This window comes from Anser cygnoides, chromosome 5 (assembly GCF_040182565.1).
Source record: "Anser cygnoides isolate HZ-2024a breed goose chromosome 5, Taihu_goose_T2T_genome, whole genome shotgun sequence".
In the NCBI taxonomy this organism is placed as follows: Eukaryota; Metazoa; Chordata; class Aves; order Anseriformes; family Anatidae; genus Anser; species Anser cygnoides.
Window position 1 is genome coordinate 7678429 of NC_089877.1, and position 24227 is coordinate 7702655.

Sequence of the window (24227 nt, forward strand, 5' to 3'; positions counted from 1 at the left end):
CTTCCATTTATTAGGAGAGTCACAACTGGACTTTATGCATTGTCAATGAATTAGTAAGCTGGAAAGACCCTTTGCCAAACCTAGGGCAGCTGTTACTATAGTAAGTGTATGTTCCCCAAATTTACATCTAAGTAATACAGGGATAAAAAAAAATCTAGGGGATTCTAGTATAAGTCAATATTTATCTAAAGTTAGCATAAGCTAGACCATTAAGTATTTTGCATTGACAGTACCACTTGACTTACTGTAAAGTTCAATAAATCATAGGTGACAATGGATAGATGATTTAATATCTTTAACACAATTGTGTAGGAAAGTATTGAAAATGAGTTGCATGGTAGATTTTGTACTAGGAATGAAATAGTTCAGGTTAAATAGTACCCTGCTGGTTGTAGGCACGTGACTTCTGGATGTGCTTGAGGCAGTACCTTCTTTCCCAGAACTGCATTGGTGTGAAATGTCTAGGTTATTTGTTTTTTGATTTGTACGTTTGAATGGAGCCATTCTCAACTAAACCAAATGATTCCTGAAAGATGTGCAGCCCAGAAGGATACAAAATAGAGCATTAAACCAATACCGTTCGTTCAGGAGTGTTCTGTGTTGTTGTGTGTTCCTCCTGGGCAGGATGCACCACTGTCAGCACTCCAGAAGCTGAGAGGAGACCCAGGCATGGCAATAACCTGCCAGCGTGGTTTTTGCAGCTCTTGAAGATGTTTCACCTTGTGGATCTGCAGATGATTTGCTAGTAGGCAAATCCAGCATGTTAGTCGGGTGTGGGTGGTATCTGGTGTACAGAAAGGCAGTTGTTCTTCCCAAGGGGATGGTATTTCTTCTTGTTGGAAGATGTGGGATGGAGAGGTGTTGCAACCTTCTATTGGAAGTGAAAAATAACTTATTTTTCTGTAGATCCTGAAATAGAAAAATGAATTAAGACAATATCAAGCATAACCACAGAAAATATCTTTCAGCTGGTAAAGGCTTAAAGATAAATAACCCTTCCCAGAAAAATGTTCTGAGTTTAAAATTTGTGTTTGTTTTTTCGTAAAAACACAATTACAATAGGGAAAGTGCTGTCTTTGAATATTACTTTATTAAAACAAGCCTAAGAACTTCAAAACACTGCAACTCTCTTGATCTAGTAAAATACATGTTAACCCCCATAAGCGCTTACATGATGGATTCTGAACAAGTGTATGGTTCTCACATTATGTAGTGTATTTTAGTTTTGTTGCCTTGTTGTTTCCTCTAGGTAGATGTGCTAAGCTGTGTTATAATCCAAGCTTTGTCGCTGTGTCAGCAGGTTCCCTCCTCATAGAGGAACCCTATTTGGTTTATCAACCACGGTGTAAGGCAGACTTGATGGTTGGGATCTGGAACACCTGCTTCACCCCAGTGCTTTCTGGTGATCTCTTCATAGCATAAAAACGGATCTTTAAAGGCTTGTTATGCCCATTTGGTGCAGCTGAACACTTGTCTAGTTTCTAGTCAATTTAGAATAGAAATTAAGGCTTTATCCCACATTTTTAAGTTAGGATAAGAATAGGTTAAAGTCAAATCTGTTTTTACTTCTTTCCAGCGAAAGTAGATATTCGAACAGTATCAGAAGAAAAGGCATTTCCTTGGAAAGAGAAGATGTATACGTGAGGCATTGTCTTGCTTTTAATGGATCAGGCAGTGTCTCTAAACTTGTTCGGGGGCTTTAAGGATTGCGAAAGCAACCTTATCCTCTGTGGTTTGACCTTTATTTTTATTTTTAACAGTGGTACCATCTTATTTAAAATTCGGTCATACTGTGCCATTGTTATTTAGGAAGACTTTTAAAAAGTGATTTAAAAGTGGACAATATTCTATGCTTCGGTACAATGTGATAACGTGGAACATGCTTGTTAAACTGTAATCTAACTTGGTGGTTCTAGTGCATCACTGATATCTTGTAAACACAGCAACTTGGCATATTCAGATTTGAACGCCAGCCCTTAACTCGACATAACTGTATGCATGTGGATGTTTTATGTTCCTGGATGAATTTATTTCAGTTGCATAAACTTCTGTACTGCTTTTCACAAATTGTCACAAGCGTTTATTACAGTTAAAACGTCAAATTTAGTGGCCTGCATCTGAAGTTTAGAGGTGATCAAGTTGTTTCTTATTGTCTCAGCATCTGATGGGGGCTACCATATTTTTATGGTCAACCCTTGGATCAAAAGTTATTAGATGAAAGCAGGTGAAGTTTCTTCACTAATATTTTTGATTCCTGTATTTCACCAAGCCCAGAATTTGACGCGTACACTTTACTTCCCTTAATCTCAAGTTTACCTGTTCTGGTTTTAGCATTTGCAAGCGCTTTACACATAAACATCTGATTTTCTTTGGGCAGGTGCTCTGTCTTTTTTTGTGCATCTGTAAATACCTATAAAGAAGCAAGTGAAAATCAGTAATTCTTTATCAAGGATGAGACGTACCTAAGGGTTGACTCAGCCTAGGCTGAAATGCCATAAATTACCTTGTTTCTAAAAAGCCTCTCAGGGTGTTGCTAAAAAGTACTGAAAGGAAGGGGGGGGGGGGGGGGGGGGTGTTTAAAAAGATAAAAGTAATAAAAGTCTGCACACATGCAATATTCAAATGTGTTAAGTTGAATAGCAGTAGGAGGAATGTCTTTCAAAATAGTTTTTTAAAGATATTGCCATCAGTTGCACTTCTGGTGCTGGAATGTTTTAGTTAATATCAAAACCTATGGTTGTTATTGTGGTAAAATGATAGTGTGAAATTGATGCTGTTATTCTATAACAATAAGGACGTGACTCATGTATTTTATGTACACATGCATTCAACTGTAGTGACAAATGGCTTCATGCTGTGTGATTAAATGCATATTAGCATTTGCCCTAGGCATTTGATTATTACCATCTTTACTTCATTACATTACCACACTGTATGGCCATATAATTTATAAGATAATACAGACATCACTTTGTTGCTGATAGGAATTATTCTGTTTTATGGATGGTGTCCTTTAATTTTGCCTTTCATGGATTATAAAATTGGTTAATATCTGCTGAAGTGAATCACTGGAGAAGCAAATAAAGATGTTGGCCTCAGGTCACAGTGTCATTTGTGATACTGGCAAAATCTTACAGCCTCATTTATCCCTGTACATGATTGATAACACCATGGGTTAAATGGAGAAAGCTTTGCTTCCATTAAAGGATCATCATGAATGAAGACCTCCCACTTAAAAGTCAGGCATGATGAGAAGACAAGAGACTATCTACAGGTCAAATTAAATAACTTAAATAATTTAAGTGGAATGACAGTGTAATTTGTTCATTCTGTGTTATTACCCTGACCCCTATCAGGCTTATAGGCTAACTTACTTTCTAGTGTAGGGTATTTAAGATGTAATTTTTAATAACTGCTTTTGAAAGATATAAAGCCCTTTATGGCACTTAAAATTGTGTTAAAATGGATTTTATAATGTGCTTTTTAAAAAGTAATTTTTGTCCTTATTTTGTTAAGCGTAAAACAAGTAATGGAAAAGCAAATGTGGTAAACAATTCAGAATTAGAACTTCATTCATTTTTACTTCTTAATTTCTAGAATGTTATCTTGTGTATGCTCCAGAGTATTTTTTGTGTTTTAAAATTATTCTGACAAATACCAATTACTGAGGTAAAAGTGCACCTGCTTTATTAGGAATAGCTTTAGTTACACCAGAGGTTTTCTTGTATTTGCTTTGTCAAAAAGACACTTATCTATCATACATCTTCATAGTATCTCTAGATACCTGTTTTAAAGAAGTATCAAAAGCTGGCACATTACCAGTATGTGGCAGATGCTTTAAGGCATTCAGTTTTGTACCTTTATCGTTATAATTTGTCTAGGTTTCTTTCTTCCAAGCACGGTGTGAACTACTTAGCAGGTAACCAAGTTCTTTGATCTCTGTGGTGAAGACACCGCAGGGGTGTCTCGCGCTCAACTTGGAGGAGGAGAGGGAGCGTGTGTAACACGTACTGTGCCTTGCAATTCCCAGCAGTAGGCTGTGAAGCGTTTTGTTGCAGCCTCAGAAAAAGCAGTCTGACCTCCTTGTAGCAGAACGAGTACAAATTGTGCGTGAGGAAATGGTACTTCATGATGAAGGGATGGATGAAGACTCAATGAGCTTCTCTCGGAAAAGCCTTTATCCTTTCTCACTGCTTTAGGGAGGTGATGTCTTGCTTGTCAAGTGCTCTTGCTGAGCTCGGTAAGCTGAGGGAATGCCCAGGGATGCCTGAGGCCAATTTTATTCCATCCCTTTACTGTAACATGGGTTTGAAAATATTACCCTAAGAAAGTAATTCTCAAATCGCTTCTGTGATGGCAAAGAAAATCACAAACCTCAGTGTGTATAGGTTAACGCGCCAGTTCTACCAGTTACCTTGAATAGGAATCCTTTCATAACTGAAGTTCAAGTGCACCCTCCTTTGTAGGGTGGTGCCTAGAGTTAGGACATCGTTTTTCTGTATCAGATTTTTTTTGCAAGCACAATTATTTTTCTTTACCTCTAATAAAACAGGCACCCAATTCTCCATTTTTTAACAGTACTATGGTGTGAAAATCGCTGCAGAATCCTCCAACTCTAAGGTGTAATGGGAGGTGATTGCAATAGAATTAGAGCATGTATCATGTCTTAACATTATATGCACAAAATTTTACCCTTCAGATCAGAATATAGCATGATTTAAAATTGAAATCAAATGGCTTCATGCCTAATTTACTATGCATAATATTAGTGCTGTTATTAGCTTTGTAGCTGTGATAACCTCCCAATATTTGGTATAATATAAAAATGTTGTTTGTGCTTTATGAATTACTGGTACAGTATCTATCAGTAGGGAACAATTTTTGAGAGCTTGGATGAAAGAATTCATGTATGCTTTCCAGGGTCTGATTTAATTCTAAATTTTTGGCTAAAAGTTTTTTTTAACTAGAGCTTTAATTAAAAAAAAAAAAAAAAAAAAAGATTGAAGTTGTACATGTTTGTACATTGTTCTTATTCAGATTTCTGTTCATCTCTTTTCCTTTAGAAGCCCTTCAAACACGTATTTTGACATTAACAAAATAATTTAAATATTTCAGACTTTTTTTCCTGTTTTTTAGCAAAACCATGATTTCAGTAACTTAGTTGGAATAACTTCTTGTGGTGGGGTAACTGAGCAGGGAATCAATCAATTATCCACAATCAAGCAGCTTAAATTTGATCTATGCTAGGGTTTTATTTAGACAACAGAAGAAAAAGCAGTGAGTCCTGATTTGTGGTTGTTATGGCCCCATGATACAGACCAGGTCTCCACTCTTCCTCCAGGAATTCCTTCCCCAGGGTTGTGCAGCGGTGGCCAGGTCGGTCGTAACTCCTGCGCTCTGCCCCAGCCTCTTCAGTTCTTGGTGCAGAAACCCCCACAGTGTGCTCAGGGGACAGGGTAGAACTGTGTTAAAGGAGTGTACGTGACTGGGTTCGTTCTAGCACGCTGCTGGAGATGAAGTCTTGTGTGTGTATACATGTCTGCATATACAGACAGGTAAATAAATAAAATCTGCAAAATGCAGATGAAATATGTATTGCTATCTTTTCAGTCATCATTTGATCTACAAAACTGACAAAAGTATTGTAGTGCTCTCTGATGTCACTAAAACACACTTTGTCCCTGGGAAGGCTTGTGTGTCTTAGGAGCTGTACTAACATTACTCAACAACCGTTGGTGTAGCTAGCTTAAAGCCCCAAAGCTGATACTTGATCTCATGGGAATAGAAGGAAAAGTTTTCTTCTTACAAGCAGAAATCCCAAATATCACCTCTAGTTCATTATTTCAAGTCAGTTGGAAGATCTTTAAAATCAAGCCTGATCTATGACTTTTGACGTCTTGAGGTAGGCAGTGTTACACTTCTCATGGCCTGCTGTGTTAGTTGCAGTACCTTCATGCCAGTGCAGGGCAGTAGCTGGGGGATGGGAGGAGGAGTTCTACTTCCTTCGTGCTCATCAGTCTTCATTTAAAACTGAAACCAAGCCCAAAATAAAGAGGAAAACAAATGAGTATGGTGAATTAATGATAAAGCTGTTTGTTTTCTTTTGCAATATTACACATGAATTTAAAATGGAAAAAGTGATTGCGTAATGGCTATAATGAGTGCTTTTATTCTTTGCAAAAAATCTGCTTCCACATTTGCAATTTTGCAGTTTGAATATCCTCTTAAAGATAAACTGAAGAGGAAATGTACACTTGTATTTTGCAGACAAGCTTTAAGAATGGATGAAGGTTTTAAACCACAGACACTTGACTCCAATCTTCAGAGTCCATCAGAGACATTGCTTTCCATTCGACTGTTAGACTTTAAAACAAGTTTATTGGAGGCTATAGAAGAACTGCGTATAAGAAGGGTAAACGTTTTTATATTGATGTTTTATTTCTGTCTTCCTGTATGTAATCATAGAAAGCATTGTGTAAGTATGGGTAAATTGCATACTGTATTTTAAGTAATTCACCAACTACAAATACGCTTTAAAAAAAATCACATGGACTTAGGCAGTGTCCACAATTTAAATTTTCTGTGTAGGTTGCACAAGACAACAGGGTTGCATGGAAATAATGAATTTGACTTTCCTATAATTATGTGCAAGCTGCTGCAGTTGATCATTAGGCTATATGCAAAAATGATCTACATTACGCTTTTGTATTTTGTTGTAGTCATTTCTTCTCTTAAAGAGTGGCTGTTGATAAGAAAAGGAAGAAAAGCTAATCCAAGTCATTGCTAAGTCCATAAGTCTTCCTTGTTTAGCACATGGTACATCAAGTATTAAACTATTAGGTTAGAACCCTACAATACTGGTATATGAGTATGGTGGGATAGGGGATCTTTTTGAAATAAGAGTAGGATCATCATGTAGTACTAAGGTGAAATTGTTTCAGCACTGTTGAAGGCAGCTATATTTTTCTGTGGTTAATTTCTCAATTGTGTATAGGTACACGCTTTTTCTTCTATTTCTCCCTTTAGCATTTCTGAACTGTTGTATTTTTGGAAGATCTAAAGTATGTCTTTCTCCATTTGATGAATTTGACCTGTTCAAAAGATGTGTATTATTACTTTAAAACATTAGTATTGATGAAGTTTGATGTATGATGTATTTATTTTGATCTAAGTTAAATGCTGTAATCCTCTCTTTAAAAAACATAAACAAAAGAATAACTGCCATAAAAAATCGAAGGAAAAAGTGCACAATCCCACTTTCTTGGTGCAGTATTATTGAAATTCACCACAGCTTCATCCCTAAACTCTTATTACAATGATGATGTTTAGTCTAGCCTATTCTTGTATTAAAAATTAAAGCCTGAGGACCTTCTATAATTATTACTGGAGTGAACCTTAAGATATTAGCTAGACTCCATTTATGTTGTTAACATAACTATGCATTTTTAATATCTTTGGTCAGAGTCTTAAAATTTTATAGCGCTATGAAGCTTCATCTTTGGGGATATTTTTGTTTTTGTCTTTCTCTTTTGTGTCTGCTATATTACAAGAGTAAGTGATTTATTTTAGACAATGTTGCCTCAAGAGGGTAAGCAATTTTTTGGTTAAAGGTTTTTTTTAATTTCAAAGCTGATGTTAATTCCAAGAACCAATTCCATAGATAAGACATGCTACTCAGTTGCTAAAACATCTGCGCCTTCCTTCATCCTTAAAAAAATAAAATAGAATAAAAAAATTACTTGCTTTTAATTAGAATTGTATGTCAAAAAAATTAAGCATTTTACACCCAGTCAATTGGAAAGCCTAAAGTGTACCTGCATGCATTTTTGTTGGGTTTAATGATCAATTTAGGCCTGCTTGCTTAGTATGTTTGAAAATTGGAGTATAAAACTTTAATATTTTGAACATGCAGTGGTAGTAAAATAATATGGCCATGCATAGTGCCACTCACTTTTTTTTTTTTTTTAAGTAGAATCTTTATAGATGTTTTGCTTTAAAAGAACAATGCTACAAAATCCTTTGGTGATTTTGGCTCTAAGCATCTTACAAATCCAATCACTGCAGGGTTATTCTGTAAATTTATATTCAGTCCTGAGGAAAAGGTAGTGCACACACCAAAATACAATCCGAACTCAGAGAATTACAGTGCTTGTCTTGCATTGTGGTAGTTTTCCCATGGACAAGAACAAAATGGACTAAATTAAACCATTGTCATCTGCAAAATAGATAGCAGAGTTAAAGCTCTACTGGTTTCTTGATTCCTTTGCCACTTCTTTTCCAAATTTCTTTTCCAAGTTGCTTGCGAGGCTTGTAGCAAATTGATAACCCAGTGGAGGCAGTATAGCCAAGTGTAGTGGGTTTTTCTTTCGATTTTGTATTTGACCTATGGCTTGACCTTAGATGAGAGATCTTACATCTGTTTGCTTCTGTTTCTCTTCCCTTTGTTGATCTTGCTTGTCACTTAGACAGGATTCTCTTCATGACAGGAACTACCATATATCTGGGGTTTAATAAACTGCTTTGAATAACTTGAATAAGGTTGTACTGCAGTATAAATGCAAACTTATGAAAGTAAATTCACAGATGAAATAATCTGTGCAAAACTAGATAGATTAAAAATTAAACACTTAGGTATTAAAATATTTTGAGAACTGATTCAATCCATACTCCGTACAATAAAATTATTTTTTTGATTTTTCTGAATATGCTTATTTAAACAAATGCATTGAGTTACTTCAAAGCATGTTTTCTACTTTTCTTTGTTACATGTATAGTTGTAATTAACTTCAAAAATAATTTGGAGAATTGGCTCATAATTTTATTTTTTTATTGAAGTAAATGAATATTCTGTCATCTTACAGATTTAATCCCAGTTTGTCGATGGTCAGTGCACTTTTATTGTAGACAATGCGTTACTTAAACTATTATACTTAGTAGACCTTCACTTTATTCATTAGCCTGTTCATAGAGTATGTGTTCTTAATATGAACAGACTTATTTTTTGTAGCTTCTAGTTATATACATGTATATATTTAAACTATTACTTCCCCCTCCCCCAGGGATAGGGCTTGAATGTCCTTTTATCTTTTCGCTGCTTTAGCTGTCCTAGTCATCATGCACCAATCAGACAAATGATTTTTTGTGGTGAATACCTCATTCACTTTGTTCCAAAGTCTCTCAGCATTGCTCTGCAATCATTTGGTCTAATTTCATTGAGTAATATGAGGCAATCCTTTTTTTTAACAGATAAATATTGTCTATTTAATGCTATAAAGTTGCTGTGCAGTAAGTGAAATTGGAAGTCTCTTACGTTTCCTGAAGTACGATGCATATAGGATAGTGACAGTAGGTTTGAAGACAATGTTTATGAGGACAAGAAAGCTTGTATGTTGTGTATTGAGTTTCTTTCTTGGCCTAGATACAGAAAAATATCCTTAGCGGGAAAAATGTGGATGTAAATTGAGGGTGTTCTTCCTGATTTGCATAGAAATGTATTCTAATACATGAGATATGGGGATTTCTGGTAACAGTTGAAGCAATGTAGGTGATGATTAGCTGAGCACAAAAAAAGATTGAATTTAGTGACGGTTTAAAAAAAATTACTAATGTTTTTCTTTAGTGCAAAGGATAAGTTTCAGCGATCCAATTCTATGCCTGAAAACAAACACCTGTTGAAGCCTTTTCTGATAGTTAACCAGGACATCAGAATGTCATTTTAATACTGCAGACTCTGTAACAGATTTCATCTGTTCAGTAAAAATTACCAAGAATTAACTTTGCCCTCTGGCTCTTCTTATCCAACTTCTTCAGTACAGGGGCCTTTTTCTAGGTTTTCTTACAGAGAGGTCATGAAGGAGCTCTTCCCACTTTAACTACTCTTCCATTTCTTCCATTCCTAAAACATACTCATGCTTTCTGGCAACTCTGAAAGGGTTTGCACTGCACAGTGTAGTGCCATGCAAGGATACCTGAGCTAGCCTGTTCCAGAATGGAGATGTGTGTAGTTGTGCTAGCAGAGCTAAATAATGAATTTGGCAGTGCTTCACAGATAACTTGGGCAAGTGGACTTCAGTATTGAGATGAAAATGGAAAGCAGTAGGTTAGCATTTGAAAATGTCGCTTATGCCCAGAAGATAAATTGGTGTTTGCAATACTAAGTGAAGACTAAAGTGAAGACTAAGTTGATAAAACCATAAAGTTACTCATCTGGAGAAGCAAACCATAAAGACTAAGCTTGAGTTATTAGAGGTATTAAAACATTGGTGGACTTGCCAGTTAAGATCATACTGGTTGCACTATGTCTAGACCTAAACTAACAGTAGTATACTGTTATGGTAATATACTATATAGTATGTAGTAGTACACTATATACCCAAAGCTGAACCTTCTGGGAAGGGTGTTCTGCAGAAGAACTCTGCCTTCTGATGCACAGAGTGGCAGTGAAGTTAAAAACGGCACCAGAGGCACCTGCAGTAGCAATATAGGCTGCTTAGGGGAGTCCATTTATTTTAAGAACTCAAACCTGTAGGATTCAATGAAACTGTTGCAGAAATAAAGTTTTTTGTTGTTGTTTTCTTTTGGGATGTGTTGTTTTTTGTTTGTGTTTGTTTTCTTGTTCATTTGCAAAAGAGCCTGGACTTAAGCTATCTTCAAACTGTTTCTTAGGATGAGTAGAATCGTGGGTAGAAAAAAAAAAAAGATACTTCAATACTGTACCTAGAGTCAATGAGAGGGGCACCTATATTTTAGAAGGGGGATAAGGCAGAAATGACTTGTAAAACTGAAGAGGATGTCAGGGAAATGAAAGATTTTGGTGAGGTTTATTGCAATGAATAATTCAAACAGCCAGCCAACAATAAGTATAGTGAAGATCTTGATTTGATATTTTTTTAAATGATAGAGTAAAAAGAGGAAATTAGTGAGAGGAGGAACTTAAGAATATCTATGCAGTCTTCTAAAAGTTGCACTTGACTGTTTAGTTCATGAAGGATATCCTAATTATAGCATGAAACAATCAAACTGTAGTTTCTATGAGTACTATTTGATTGAGCTGCATGAGAAATTGGATGTGCAATTTCGTAGGAGGTAGATTATGAGTTTGAAAAAGATAATAAAAGTACCTAACAGCAGTTTTGGCTGCTTGGACATGAGCCAGCTGTACTCTGTTCCTAAATCTGTTCAGGGTCAAGAATCGAGGGGGCTTGACCAATCCACAGCCCATCTTGTAAAACTACAGCCTGAAGCAAACACTTTAAAGAAGGCTTGACACTTTCTAAAGGTTATAACGAGTAAATAAACCATCAAATTACTCCTCTTTTATTGTTATGGTAGTCTTTTTATAAAAACACTTAAATCCATGTAGTCCTAAGGCATCTAATAAAAAATGAACACTTTTAAGGTTTTGTGGTTTTTTGATACCTCATCAAAGTTATATACAACATTATGCTCCCAAGTATAACAAAAATGTTTTGGTCTTATTAAACAGCTGTAGGAACTTTTTAAAAAAGTGCTTCGCAAGTTTTAAAAGCCTTCGTTTCAAAGTGGGTAAACTATAAATGTCCTTTGAAAGAAGTAAAAATGATGGATAAGGCTTATAATTTTTAGCGGTTTCACATGAAAACACTTATCATATAATTGTCATTCTCACTTTAAGTATTTATTATGTTTATTGTTTTTTTTCAACAGTAGTTACACATATATACACATTTTTGAGAGCTTCCAGATTTTCCTTTATAATCTGGGAGTAGGTTGGAGTGTTGTTCCCATAGAGGACTTCAGTTCTTATCCTTCTTATGTTTAAAAGCAAAGAGCTCATTTAAGTGGAATTTAATGCTGTTTTCAAACTTGTATTTATGTAGTTAAATGTAAAGGACTCGGTGTGGATATGGCGGTTATTGCTTATAATTAGGGCTTAAATTTTAACATGCTGTTTCCGAGATCAATTGTAAAATTTTCAATTTGTGTACTCATTAAGATTTAAAATACACTTTTAAAAATTGAAATGGTGTATATGCTTGATTACAATAGTCTTTCAATCCAAATTTTTATAAAAGTATTTTTATTAGTTGGTACTAAAATTATTATTATTTTTTCTAGATACTGAAGGCTTAGTTTTATCTAGGTAACTGTTACATTTAAGTAAGCTTGGTCTATATGAATGGAAGTTTGCTTTGTCAAGAATTTATAACACTATTGTGTTGCTGCTTTTTTTTTTTAATATTACATTCTTTCCCTTTATTTCATGAGTTTCATATGGATAGGTACTTGTTGATCTTCAACAACCATTGAAATTAGTGACATTTTTGCTATTAATTTTAGTGAGGTCAGAATCCAAGTGCGTATGTTAAGCTTTTTTCTTTATCACTTTATCTTATAGTTGTATTTCTTTTCTGAAGCTAGTCACAGTTTAGAGAATTTACAAAACAAAACAAAAAAAACCCACAACTTTAAACTTAAGCTTTTGTTTTAACAAATATAGCAAACTATATGAGTTTATTAAGAAGAGAATGAGAGAGTTCTATTCATAGATCTGAAGAAATGTAATAATCATAGAATGACTAGTTCGCATGTTTTCAAAATAATTAATATTCTTGAAAAACTGGGTAGCAAGTTATGAAAAAGCACATTAGGACTCAATTGCACAGGCACTTCTGATATTCTGGTGCAGTCTTTCTGCCTGTGTGGATGAGTCCTTGCTACATCACCTGCAGCAATGTGTTACTGTTGCTTCTGTTGCACCCCTACAAATATTTGTGTTCCACCAGGGTAGATCTGATCTGTGGGAGAACTGGTCACGTCCTTCTCCCAGCTTAGTTGTCCACTGGATATGCTGGTGCCTGCCCAGGGGAGTGGCAGAAATATGGAGTCTGGGAAGAATTACAACTGCAGTGCATTTTTATTAGTTTAGGAATAATTTATGTAACCCACTTTAAGGGTCGGGTTTTATGACCTTACACTTCTGTACAAAACTTTTTGCTAATTATGTTTAATTTTAATAATATTTGTAGTTTAGCGGCACAAATTGCTTAAGATCTGTAGGAAGCTGTGAGTCAACCTATTTTGTTTTTATCACTCCAGGGAACTTAGAATGTATTATTATTAATTGCTTATAGATTATTATGGGAAAACAAAATCATTGCAATGCTGAAGTACTGTTTGTTAAGGCAGAATAGAGACACCCTGTTATCTTTTCAATTCTTTTAATTTATTTTTTTTACCATAAGGCATAATAAATTTTTAGGTATCTTTTCCACCTATAACCTGTTAAGTACATATCATAGAAACAAGAGCTAAAGAACTTCTCTAGTTCTCTGTGAACCAAATTTTAATTTAAAATGTATGTTCAATATTTTATATGTCATGTTGACATGAGTGTTGAGGCATGCTTTTAGGTCCAGCAGGTAACTCCTGAAATACTTAGGAGTAGCCTGCTATGGATAGAAGCGTGTGTTATTTCTGTCCACACATGTGCCTGTAAACTGCCTGGTAATCAAGGAAGTCAGTTGTGACCCTAAAACCTATAAAAGATGCCACTGTCAAAAACCTATGTTAAATCACCTTGGGACATATTTTGCCATTTTACTTCTATTGATAATACAGTGGGACTATGGATCAAATGTTATACTAAGTGAGAAAGGGTTGCAAAGTCTTCTTTAAAACACTCTTGCACAAATTGAAGCACTATAAATATCCTTGTACGTAAACCTCTCCTTTGCACAGGGTTTCAGAAAGAATTGCATTTTTTAGCTGCAGCATATGTCATTCTTTGCAGCCAAATATTTGTATTATCTGCTTCAGGATAGGAAGGAGGAAGAACTTTACTTTCTTTGTCTCATTGTTTCTGATTTTTTTTTTTTTTACTTCATCTAGAGGTAGTTTGTTTTCTCAATTTGTAATTTATGGTACATAACAGTAGTTAATGGTATTGCAATTCAACAGAGTTTTACTTAACAGGTATCGAGAGATTAATTTCTCCTTTTTTTTTTAACCTTAACGTAGTCACTTGTTCAAGGGAAGGATCAGTGTGCAGAGAAAAGGCAGGAAATCGGCCTTCTGAAGCTCAGAGCAACACATTAGTGTAGCTCTTTAAGTCTTAAGTCCTTTAAGGATACTATTTTGGCTCTATATAGAAACAGAACGGCAGTGAGTTGTCTATTGTTATATACATAAAGGGCCTAAGTACTGTTCTTGAGAGAGGTTGTGATTTTTTTTTGAGGAGAATCTGTTGCTCTTCCTTTGAGCATTGCATTTGTAAAAGAAGGCCAGTGTTTGTATTTTTATTTAAAAATAATAATAATAAAAAAGACTTGCAAGGGAAGGTGATTCCTATTAGGAAAATCTGACTTTAATACCACAGTCCTTCAGGAAAGCAACCATAACTTGTTAGGAACTATGATTAACAGCAGATGCATCTTATTTATTGTCACAGTAGCAGTTTTATTCTTGACAAGGTGCTTCTGTTAGCACAGGAGATGTAACACACCTTCCTAATTGTTACTAGTCCATCTTCTGGATTGTGAAGAAACTTTAGACTTTAATAATGTTCTTCTCAGACTTTCAGGTAGCTCATCTTATCAAAAATGTGCTGTTTATCCATGACTTATCTTTAAATTTTTGCATTGATCTGATAAATCAGAAGGCTTCTGGGCAGAAAACATCAGGATAAATATTTCACTTTCCATAATTACACTATAATAGCTGGCACAAACTTTCAGTTGTTGTGGGAGATGACAAAATAAATAAATAATAATAAGTAAAGAGTCAGTGCTTTGAATGAAGTCATTGTGAAATCGTTAGTGTCCCAAAGATTCTGACTCATTACCGTGATTATCTGTGTCATAGATTAATAATTGATTCTTGATGCATTTATTGCAGCTTGCTGAATTTCTTTTCATCTCAATATCGTGACTTGATTGATCGGGATATTCAATTATTTTTCAGCTGTGAAGTAAAGTCAAGTCTGTTTTATTGCCTTTGAGTCTGGTTTTGTTGTAAGATGCATAAGAGAATATGTATGAAGAGCGAACTGTTCCTGCCAATTGAGAGCTATAATCCTAGCTCCTAATGTTCTACTGTGCATGTTAATCTATGTTGTTTATTCTGCAAGCTTTCTGACAGAAACAGCTGAGCTGTTAGATAAAATAGCAGATAGCCATCTGCCATTTTACCACATACACAGAACTGTTGTTTCCTTCTTGCTGTGCAGTGTATAGGCACATACTGTTTTGTGTAATGGACTGTAAAGAAAGAGTAAGAATACACAAGTTATGTTGGTGTCTGATGTGCAGGTAACTGTCTTAAATTTTCACTCTTACTTGTTTTTAACTAGGAAACAGAGATAAATTATGAAGATCAAATAAGTAAAATTGTTGTAGAGAAACAGGAACTCGAATGGCAGAAGGTAACTGTCTTACATGATTATAATATTTCAACTGCTGGGATTTGATTTTAAGATAATACTAATATGAATTGTAGATTGGTACAATTCCCTTTCTTAAGGCTATTGTCACTTCTAGTTGTAAAATGTGGTATATTATAATTTGTCTAGTCATTCTGTTGTTTTCATATAGATTTTGATTGTTCCCAATCTAAAAACCTGCTTAACGAATAATCCCTTCATAATATTTGGCATGATTGGAAATCTTCAAATAAAAGGGATGTAAATATTAAATGTCCTGTTACTTCAACATGAGGCATCTTGATACGTTAATGTGGGGGAAGCTACATGGCAACATCTCTGTACGGTGGTTGGCTTTGGCAAGTGCCAGTACCATTGCAGTTGTACAAACAGTTTCACTTGTAGTGTTTTGGGATAAGATTTACACACAGGAAAAAAAAAAAAGCTATTTTAAACCGTAACTTACAGGTTAGACATACTCAGAAGTGTTATGTCAGCTTTTAAATGCTCAGAATGTTCTCAGTAAAATGAATCTAACATTCTTTTTAGGGTTAGGGCTCCTGAGGTTATGCTTTCATAGGAAATCCATTCCCTTCTCTAATACAATCAAACCTATGACCCCTGTCACTAGGTCACAAGATAAAAGGCCTCACTCTATATATTTTACGATCACAGAAAAAACAATAACTTCAGCTCTATCCTTGATCTTGGGATATTTAACATCTTAGTAGTAAAGGAAGTCTATTTCGTCTTGGAGTTCATACTAACCATCTTAAATTAATAATCCTAACTATGTGCTTTTTTCGTGGAAGATATATATGTGCACAGAAACAGGAAACATTTTATATTTGTAGAAGCAACAGTGCTTTCAATTTGTAACCTTTCTTTGCTTTTCTTAACCTAGCATTGCAGTCCTTAATAATTTCGGTTCAAAAGGGATGATTTCCCTTCTTTCCAAGACCTTAATAATTTACCATTTATAAAAAGATGGAACTTACAGTCAGTCAGATAAACTCTGTTTTTTTCCCCACACTTGGATTTTAATTTGGACGTGGCAAACCTAATGTAAGCAATGAGTCATAGATTTTTAGGAACTTCAGGTGAGCACATATGTAAAGTTCTGGAACTTCACAAGAACAAAATATGCTTCTAATTCTGGAGATCCAGGAAGATGAAAATGCAGAAGTATGAAATGTAGCCTGAATTTGTGACCTCATGGTTTCTGAATGCAAAAATTACATTGATCTCAGTTGTGGTTCAGTAAGTAGACAGCTTCTCCTCTTGGCTTATAAAAAGTTCTTTATGTTTTCCTTCAGGGATCCCTTTCTGCCAACCTTTTTGTTATTCAGTATATATTTTATTTCATCTGAAATGTAGTGAACTAGCTTCAAATGAAGATGTGACTTAAGCTAAGTTTCTGATTTAAGACAAAGATTTGCCTTCTAATTGTAATATGTTTTGAGAATATTGTTGCTGCTGTTGAAAAATGCTACAGTAGAGAAAACAGTAAGTGGAGAACTTACTCTTAAATCTGGTAAGTATACTCAGTATACTACATGTAATATTGAAATATCAAAGGTGATTTTTTTCTTATACTTTTAACACCCTCTTCACCAAACATATATGCCATGTATGCAAAATATATCCCCAAACAGAATTTCTGAGAAAGTGATGTATAATCAATCATGTTACTTACTAAAAAACATAATCTAAGATATTAAAATATATCACTTGAATATACGGTATATATTGAAGAGCTCAGTAATACTTTTATCTGGTTATCAATTATACAACTTTGTCATTGATGTAAAGGATGACTATTCTGTGAAACTAAACTTTTACTTACATAAATTATCTAATATTAGTTTGAATTACTATAAAGTAGTGTCACTTTATTTGGCAGTACCATGCTTATAAAATTTTATTTCTGTAGTGGGTAGGAATAATCTGCTGAGAATAGTTTAATTGATGGTAATCAGCTAACAATTCTGGATTTTGGGATACTTGGTATGCTCTTCACCCATTAGAGAACCTGTCTTTGAAAACAGTTCAAGAGAGAACTAAGAGAGAACTTGGCTTATTCCTCAAGATTCATGTTTTTACACCTCTGAATATTCATTCATGTACTGTGTCTTGTTGGTTGGAATTCAATGCAAATCAGAACTTTCTATAAATATCTCACAAGGAATTAATCTGTATGTACATTGGTATAAGTCCTTACCTTCACAGATTTTCTTCTTAGATCAAAGGACAGAAGCTCTCACTTGCAGAATTTGAAAGTAATGCCTATTTGGTGGAGAAAGTAGTAATTTAAGAATCATTTTGTCTGAAAAACTCAATTTCCTGGTTAAGGGAGAAGAAGAAATAGGCTTCTCACGTGTACAACAAATTATCATTTTAGTTTCTCACACATTTGTTTTTAAGTCTGTATTTTGTTTTTGTACAGTTATTGCTTAATCATTATTTCCTACTTCACACAAAGACTTCATAGCTAAACATACATCTGCATTTTGAGATAGTTGCTCAAGGACAGAGTTTTTTTGGACTCCATTTACCTAATATTTCTTTAGTGCCCAGAATTTCAAAAAATTGATCTCACAAAGATATCTTCCATATTACTTCACCTCAACTATTTTTTTTCCTATCCTGAGTGTAGGAACATGATCTTTAAAGATCTTAAGTGCTGTCAACTTGCAGAGCATAGTATTAGTCTGAAATTATGATGTGAAGCAATAGCAAACTAAAAAATAATAGTATGACTTTAACTCATTTTCTTGTGTGCTTTTTTATGGGTGTGAGAAAAGCCAGGCAGCAGGATGATAAATGTCTTACACTATGATCATCTTCACTTAGTCTGTTCTGTCCTCCTTCAGCTCTTCCATGCAGTTTCAGTTAAATTTTAGTCATTTAACTAAAACAGAATAATAGATTGTATTTCTTTTAAATGGAGATGAAGATTAAAATCCTATTATAACTATCTGGAACTGTGTGAAGATACTGTCTTAATATGGCAGTGACTGTAGGATTTCTTATGCAGTTTGATAGGATGGGTATGAATTGCTTATAGCAGTCCCAGCAACAACACATTTGAATTCCAGAGGTGATAATTGTTATCCGCTATGAACTAGAAGAGAAGCCCCTAGATGATTACCAATTAATAAACGTCTCTTTAATCTTCAGGTTTTGCTTTTAATCATTTATGTCTTTCTAAAATTATGTAACAAAGAACCTATTTTTTCCTTAAGATTGTATGTATGGTTTGCTGTAAATGATACTTAAATGATACTGTTGTTATTTTCTATGAGCAGGAAACTCTGCAGCATCAGACAGACATGTTACAGCAACAGAACAAAGAAGCTATGGCAGCTTTTAAAAAGCAGGTAGCACAATAAGGCTTTCCAATATGACACCAAGATTTCAGAATATGATGGCATAATAGCAAGTTATCAGTTGGTATTATGATACTTTTGCATGTAAAATGATGGAATATACAGCTCAAAAAAAAAAAAAAAATCCAGACATACTACATTTGGCAGTTCTTCACAGTAAGCCACTCTTCCTGGGATTTTCTTTTGCAGAAATTCCTAGAGAAGCTCCTTCTAAATCTTATTTTCTGTTTGTTTGTTGTTCCGTTCTCCTCCATCTTCAAAAATGGCATGTCTTTTGCAAATTGTTTCTTACCCCATGGAAAAAGATCTGCAATGTAACTTATCCAGTTCAACGTCTGAAAACATGTTTCAGTCTTTCAAATCAGGGTTGTTTTTATCCATAAATCAATAAATGAGTGTTGAAAAGTTGCAGAGAACAGTCATAAGGACTGAAACTGTTGCACATGGTGATGAATAATTTTATCACCAATGCTGTGATGCGCAATCACATCACACAAATAATAAGCAAGTCTTTTCTTTCCTGAAAAAATAATTTGTGATTCACAAGCTTACTGCTATTGTAGGACTATGCATATAGATATATATTTTAAAATTATGTATATTACCCTGCAAAGTATAACTATGTTGCCTTGTCAAACTGCATAAATAAATCCTAACTGCTATATTGATTTGTTTCCACTTTTTATGCCACCAAATCAAGTTACAAGCAAGGATGTTTGCCATGGAAGAAGAAAAGGTACTGTATATTAGAATTTATTTTTCATCTGGTGAAGCACGTAAGCAAGTGATTATGTGATGTAATTTGTCAAACACGTTCTAAGTATAAATTATATTACAGTTCAAGTATTTTTCTTCCTGTGGCTTTTACTAAAGCCATTTGTTTATAAAATATAAACTACGGTTACTTGTGAACCATTGTTATTCCTTCTTTATAACCTGTAGAATATTAATTATTTAAGAAATATCATTTTAAAATCTGCTTATGTTAACAATTGTTTGAAGAATAAATGTTCTTTGATATCTCTATGTTGAAGTTATACAAAAAACTTCCTTTATTTTGAGGTCTTGGGGTACTGTCATAAGCTTTTTTTACATGCTAGTTAACCAAAAATAACTCTAAGTGGTTTGGTAAAAACAGATTATAATAGGGTTTTTATTGATCTACCTGGGGTGGTTTAAGATATTAAGACTGAATTTGTTTGTTTCTTTGTTTTTTTAACCACATGAGGCTTTTATACCAAACTGTGCGCCTGCCTCTTTGTTTGAATAAGGGATTTGCATTTGCTGTGTTAGAGGCCTTTTTCAAGAAGTCAAGCTGTTGAATGTCTATATATGGGCTCTTAATTAAGACTGGATGAGTATGCTATATATATTTCATAAGGACTTGCACGGAAAATCGTAAATAGATGAAACAGGTTTGAAAATATATTAAAGTAAAATACGTTGTTTGCATTTATAACATCTGGCTTAGCTATTGTCTTACATTTAAAGATTTTTCCTTGTTAAGACATGCTGCTTGTCCATGCCTACCATGTAATAGTCCCTGATGTGTATTTCCAGTGACAGCTACTGATTCAGAGTTGAATTATGTACTGATTTTTTTCTTAAACTTTAAATACTTCTGTTGAATCCAATGATGCTTTCAGTACTTCATACCAAAGTAACTGAAATAATAAATCTAGCTGTAATGGTTCAGGACAGAGTTTGAATACTAACAATAACTTTTGCCCAATTTACACTATATGTACCTTTAATAAGTCATTCTTATTCATCAAGGTGGTTTCAGGAAATTGCACTGCCAGCACTGTTTGAAACAAGTGGAACACCCAAGGATGGGTGAATGGATGTGATGTTTCTACAGGTGTACTCTGTTACCTAGATTACGCTTTCCATTGTATTAATATCTACCTGAGATTCTTACCTAATTCAATTGCATTTAAGTTCTTTAAATTGTTCATCTGTGTGCATGTAATTTTTTTGATCTTGCCTTCGTCAGGCTTCTCCCCAAGAACAGAAAAGTCTAAAACTTATCGACTGGTCATAAGTGGTAAAAAATATATTGTCATGTCTTCACTCTTTTCTTTATAGCAATATGTACATGCATTCAGCTAAATGTTTGTGTGCGTGTGTGTATATATATACATATGTATATATATACATATATATAAATATTTAGTTGAATTTTACCTGTTTTTGCATTTGTAAATTGTTCTGTCATAGCAGAGTAGTGTTATTTTCATAATATTCTTGTTGATAAGATTCTATTGTAAATGCATTTATTCTGCCCAAATCCTGAAGCACAGATTTTGTTTTGAAAGGGAAAATACCAACTTGCTGTGGAAACAAAAGAAAAAGAAATTGATGGGCTGAAAGAAACACTAAAAGCATTACAGGTAAAATGTTATTTTTGTTACATAAAGTTCCTTGGTATTCAAGTGTTGTTTTTGCATCACAATAACCTGACCAACTATTTTTAAGAGGGCCTTTATGGCAGTCTCTTTTCAACTTTCTAGCACCCTTACACATCACTTTCTAACACTGAGTTTCTGTTCTGTTCCTCAGCTTCAAGCCTACTTTCAGTTAACTTTCCAGCTAAAATTCTTTTCTTCCATAAGAACTTTCACACACCATTTGGATTTTTCAGTTTTTAATGTGATTTCTTTTTTCTTCTCGTGTCCATAGTCTTTGTGTCCTTCTCTGGAGCCTTTTCACCTGTCTGGAAACTCTGGTTTTGGATTCCTAAACAAAAAAAGTATTCACACTGGACCTCCAACTCACAAAGCTGCCTGTCTTTTGTATTAGTTTCCCTGACTGTGTCACTGGGAGGTTTCTACATTTTTTTTTCCCACTTAATCCATGCCTTTACGATGTCTGTCAGTAGAAGTAAAATTCTGTCAGATAAACCCACAAGTTATTCTTGTGCTTCCTTCTGTTATTTCTGTTTTGTATTTTATTTTGTTATAAGGTTGTGTTTCGTATTGTAGCTGTATTTTTTGGTTATTTGAAATAAAGCAAAACCTCTGGGTTATATTTTTCAAGAAAGTTCATACCTCCTCCCCATCTCCCTCCTCAAAAAGCCTGAAACTTCTGAATTTGGCATTTGTAACAACTCAATTTAGGATATAGCTCTGATTACTGCTGCTTTTCGTACATTATTTCACATTACCTCTTTATGATCAAAAAGGCTGATGTTGGTAGTTTTATTTATTTAATTTTTCCATTAGATTCTTTAATTGGAATTAAAATGGAAAAGCACAAACATATTAATTACAAATTCACAGATGGTAAGATAGATTTCAGTTGTCAACTTGGTTTATAAATCAGAGGCAAGTTGGATAAGTAAAGACTGCAGTACCAATTTGTGAATTTGGATGGGTGTGTGCCTTGCAAGGGGTGATAACACCACCTTTAGCATCTGGGTTTGTCAGACAGTTGGCAGTCCTACAAACAAGTCACCTTTGGTAGGTTGTTACTGCCATCAAGATGGAAGTGGTTTTATCATGAGAGAAGCTTAAGACCTTGAAGATGCTGTTGGTGCAGCCACATGGTATTATTTGTGCGTATGTAGAAACCCAGATTCAGTCTTAGGAAAAAAAAAAGTTCACGTTTTCCATGGAATTATGGTATTTATGAAAATCAAAGATAAAAAACCAAAATCTTGGATGTTTATGGCTGAATTATCTGGAGGTTTTAATATGAACTTTCCTTTTCAAATTTACAAGTATTTTTTATAGTTTCCAGGACAGTGAAATCCTAAATTTAGAACTTGACACTTACTCTGTCTGTAGGTAAACATAAAAAAGTAACTTTACACTTGCTAAGGGTTGCTCAGATTTCTGCATCTGAATGAATCTCCAAATCAGAGACATCTTTTTGATTTGTTTTGCATGTCGAATGGATAGTCTAGTTCTGCAGTATACTCTAAAGAAGAAATGATAATCCCAATCCGCCCAGTCCCAGATAGTGTTTGGGCATGTGTTAGAAGCACTTCAGTGAGAGCCTTGGTTATGAGAACTGAAGTGTTCCTTTAGTGAGTTGCAAATATATCCATTAAGTGATCTGGTAAGCATGGACAAATGAGATATAGTTGGAGAAAATCCGAAGTCAACTGTTGTCGAAGGAAAGATTACCTCTTAAGATCTGGAGACATTATATTTATTTGCTTCCACTACAAGCATGGTGATTAAAATTGTTTTAGATATTTTAATCATAGAATAGAATCATTAAGGTTGGAAAAGACCTTCAAGATCATCTGCTCTAACCGTTCCCCTACTACCAATGTCACCCACTAAACCATGTCCCTAAGCACCAAGTCCAACCTTTCCTTAAACACCCCCAGGGACAGTGATGCCACCAGCTCCCTGGGCAACCCGTTCCAATGCCTTACTACTCTTTCTGAGAAGAAGTGTCTCCTCATTTCCAACTTAAGCCTCCCCTGGCGCAACTTGAGGCCATTCCCTCTTGTCCTATCGCTAGTTATCTGCTAGAAGAGGCCGACCCCCAGCTCCCCACAATTTCCGTTCTGGTAGGTGCGGCAACAAGGCCTCCCCTGAGCCGCCTCTTCTCCAGACAAATAACTCGAGCTCCCTCAGCCATTCCTCATAAAACTTGTGTTCCAGGCCCACAACCAGCTTCGTAGCCCTTCTCTGGACATGCTCCAGGGCCTCGATGTCCTTCCGGTGAGGGGCCCAAAACTGAGCACAGTACTTGAGGTGCGGCCTAATACTCAAGGTGCGGCCTAGTTAAAAGAGAATTAGTGTTACTATAAATACCATGTTAATAACATTTGATGTTCTGCAGGATATTCACTACTTTATATTTTTTCTTTATAATAATGGGTATTAATTAGTTTGCAATAAGGTTGGTTCTTATTAACAGTCTTTTATAATAGATCAAGTGTTCCATTGCCGCCTTCAAACCTTGATATAGCATAGATGAAGAAGAGCAGTGAAAGATTTCACTGGCTTTTCTGTTTTCAGTTTTTCTTAGTAAAGTTTATCATTGTTTATTGTACAGTTGAGAGTACAGATCAAACATCTTTTGTAACAGTATAGTTCAGATCTAGAGAATTCTGCTGTGGCTTGAGGAAGTGGGAGGCCACAACGAACCAGTGGACCCAGAGAAACTGTTTGGAAATCAGGCTAAAATATGACTGAGCGGTTTTCAATTAAGTTCTGTAGTCCTTTATCTAAACAGTCAGAATACTACCTTAAAAATGATTGCTCTCTAGACTTAGGTTTTTTTTTTTTTTTTTTTTTTTTTTTTAGAAATACTTGCTATGTAGGATTTACACATACTGAATTCATTGATGCTTCCCTAATTATTTACAAGTCAATGTCTTAGGATGTTAAAGGAAAAATTAAAATAGCCACAGCTTTAGTCTCAAGTATTATAAAAATCAAAATTCTATTGTTGGTGGTGTATGAAAAGAAGTGTTAATG

At 34.7% G+C, this 24227-nt stretch overlaps 1 protein-coding gene across 26 annotated transcripts in view; it reads left to right on the plus strand.

Annotated features, from left to right (window-relative positions):
* The window catches only part of CCDC73 (coiled-coil domain containing 73), a 95220-nt gene that overhangs the window by 32919 nt on the left and 38074 nt on the right, over nucleotides 1–24227 (plus strand). For 14 of the 26 annotated variants that reach the window (XM_048046682.2, XM_066997518.1, XM_066997517.1 and 11 more), the window contains exons 2-5: nucleotides 15329–15400; nucleotides 18706–18777; nucleotides 19487–19522; nucleotides 21105–21179. In XM_048046682.2, the coding sequence (XP_047902639.2) occupies nucleotides 15329–15400; nucleotides 18706–18777; nucleotides 19487–19522; nucleotides 21105–21179 (255 nt within the window). Of the gene's footprint in view, nucleotides 1–1300; nucleotides 1403–2624; nucleotides 5556–6267; nucleotides 6413–15328; nucleotides 15401–18705; nucleotides 18778–19486; nucleotides 19523–21104; nucleotides 21180–24227 lie in introns of those variants that run through there. The other 12 variants (XM_066997529.1, XM_066997527.1, XM_066997526.1 and 9 more) reach the window with 3 other exon arrangements.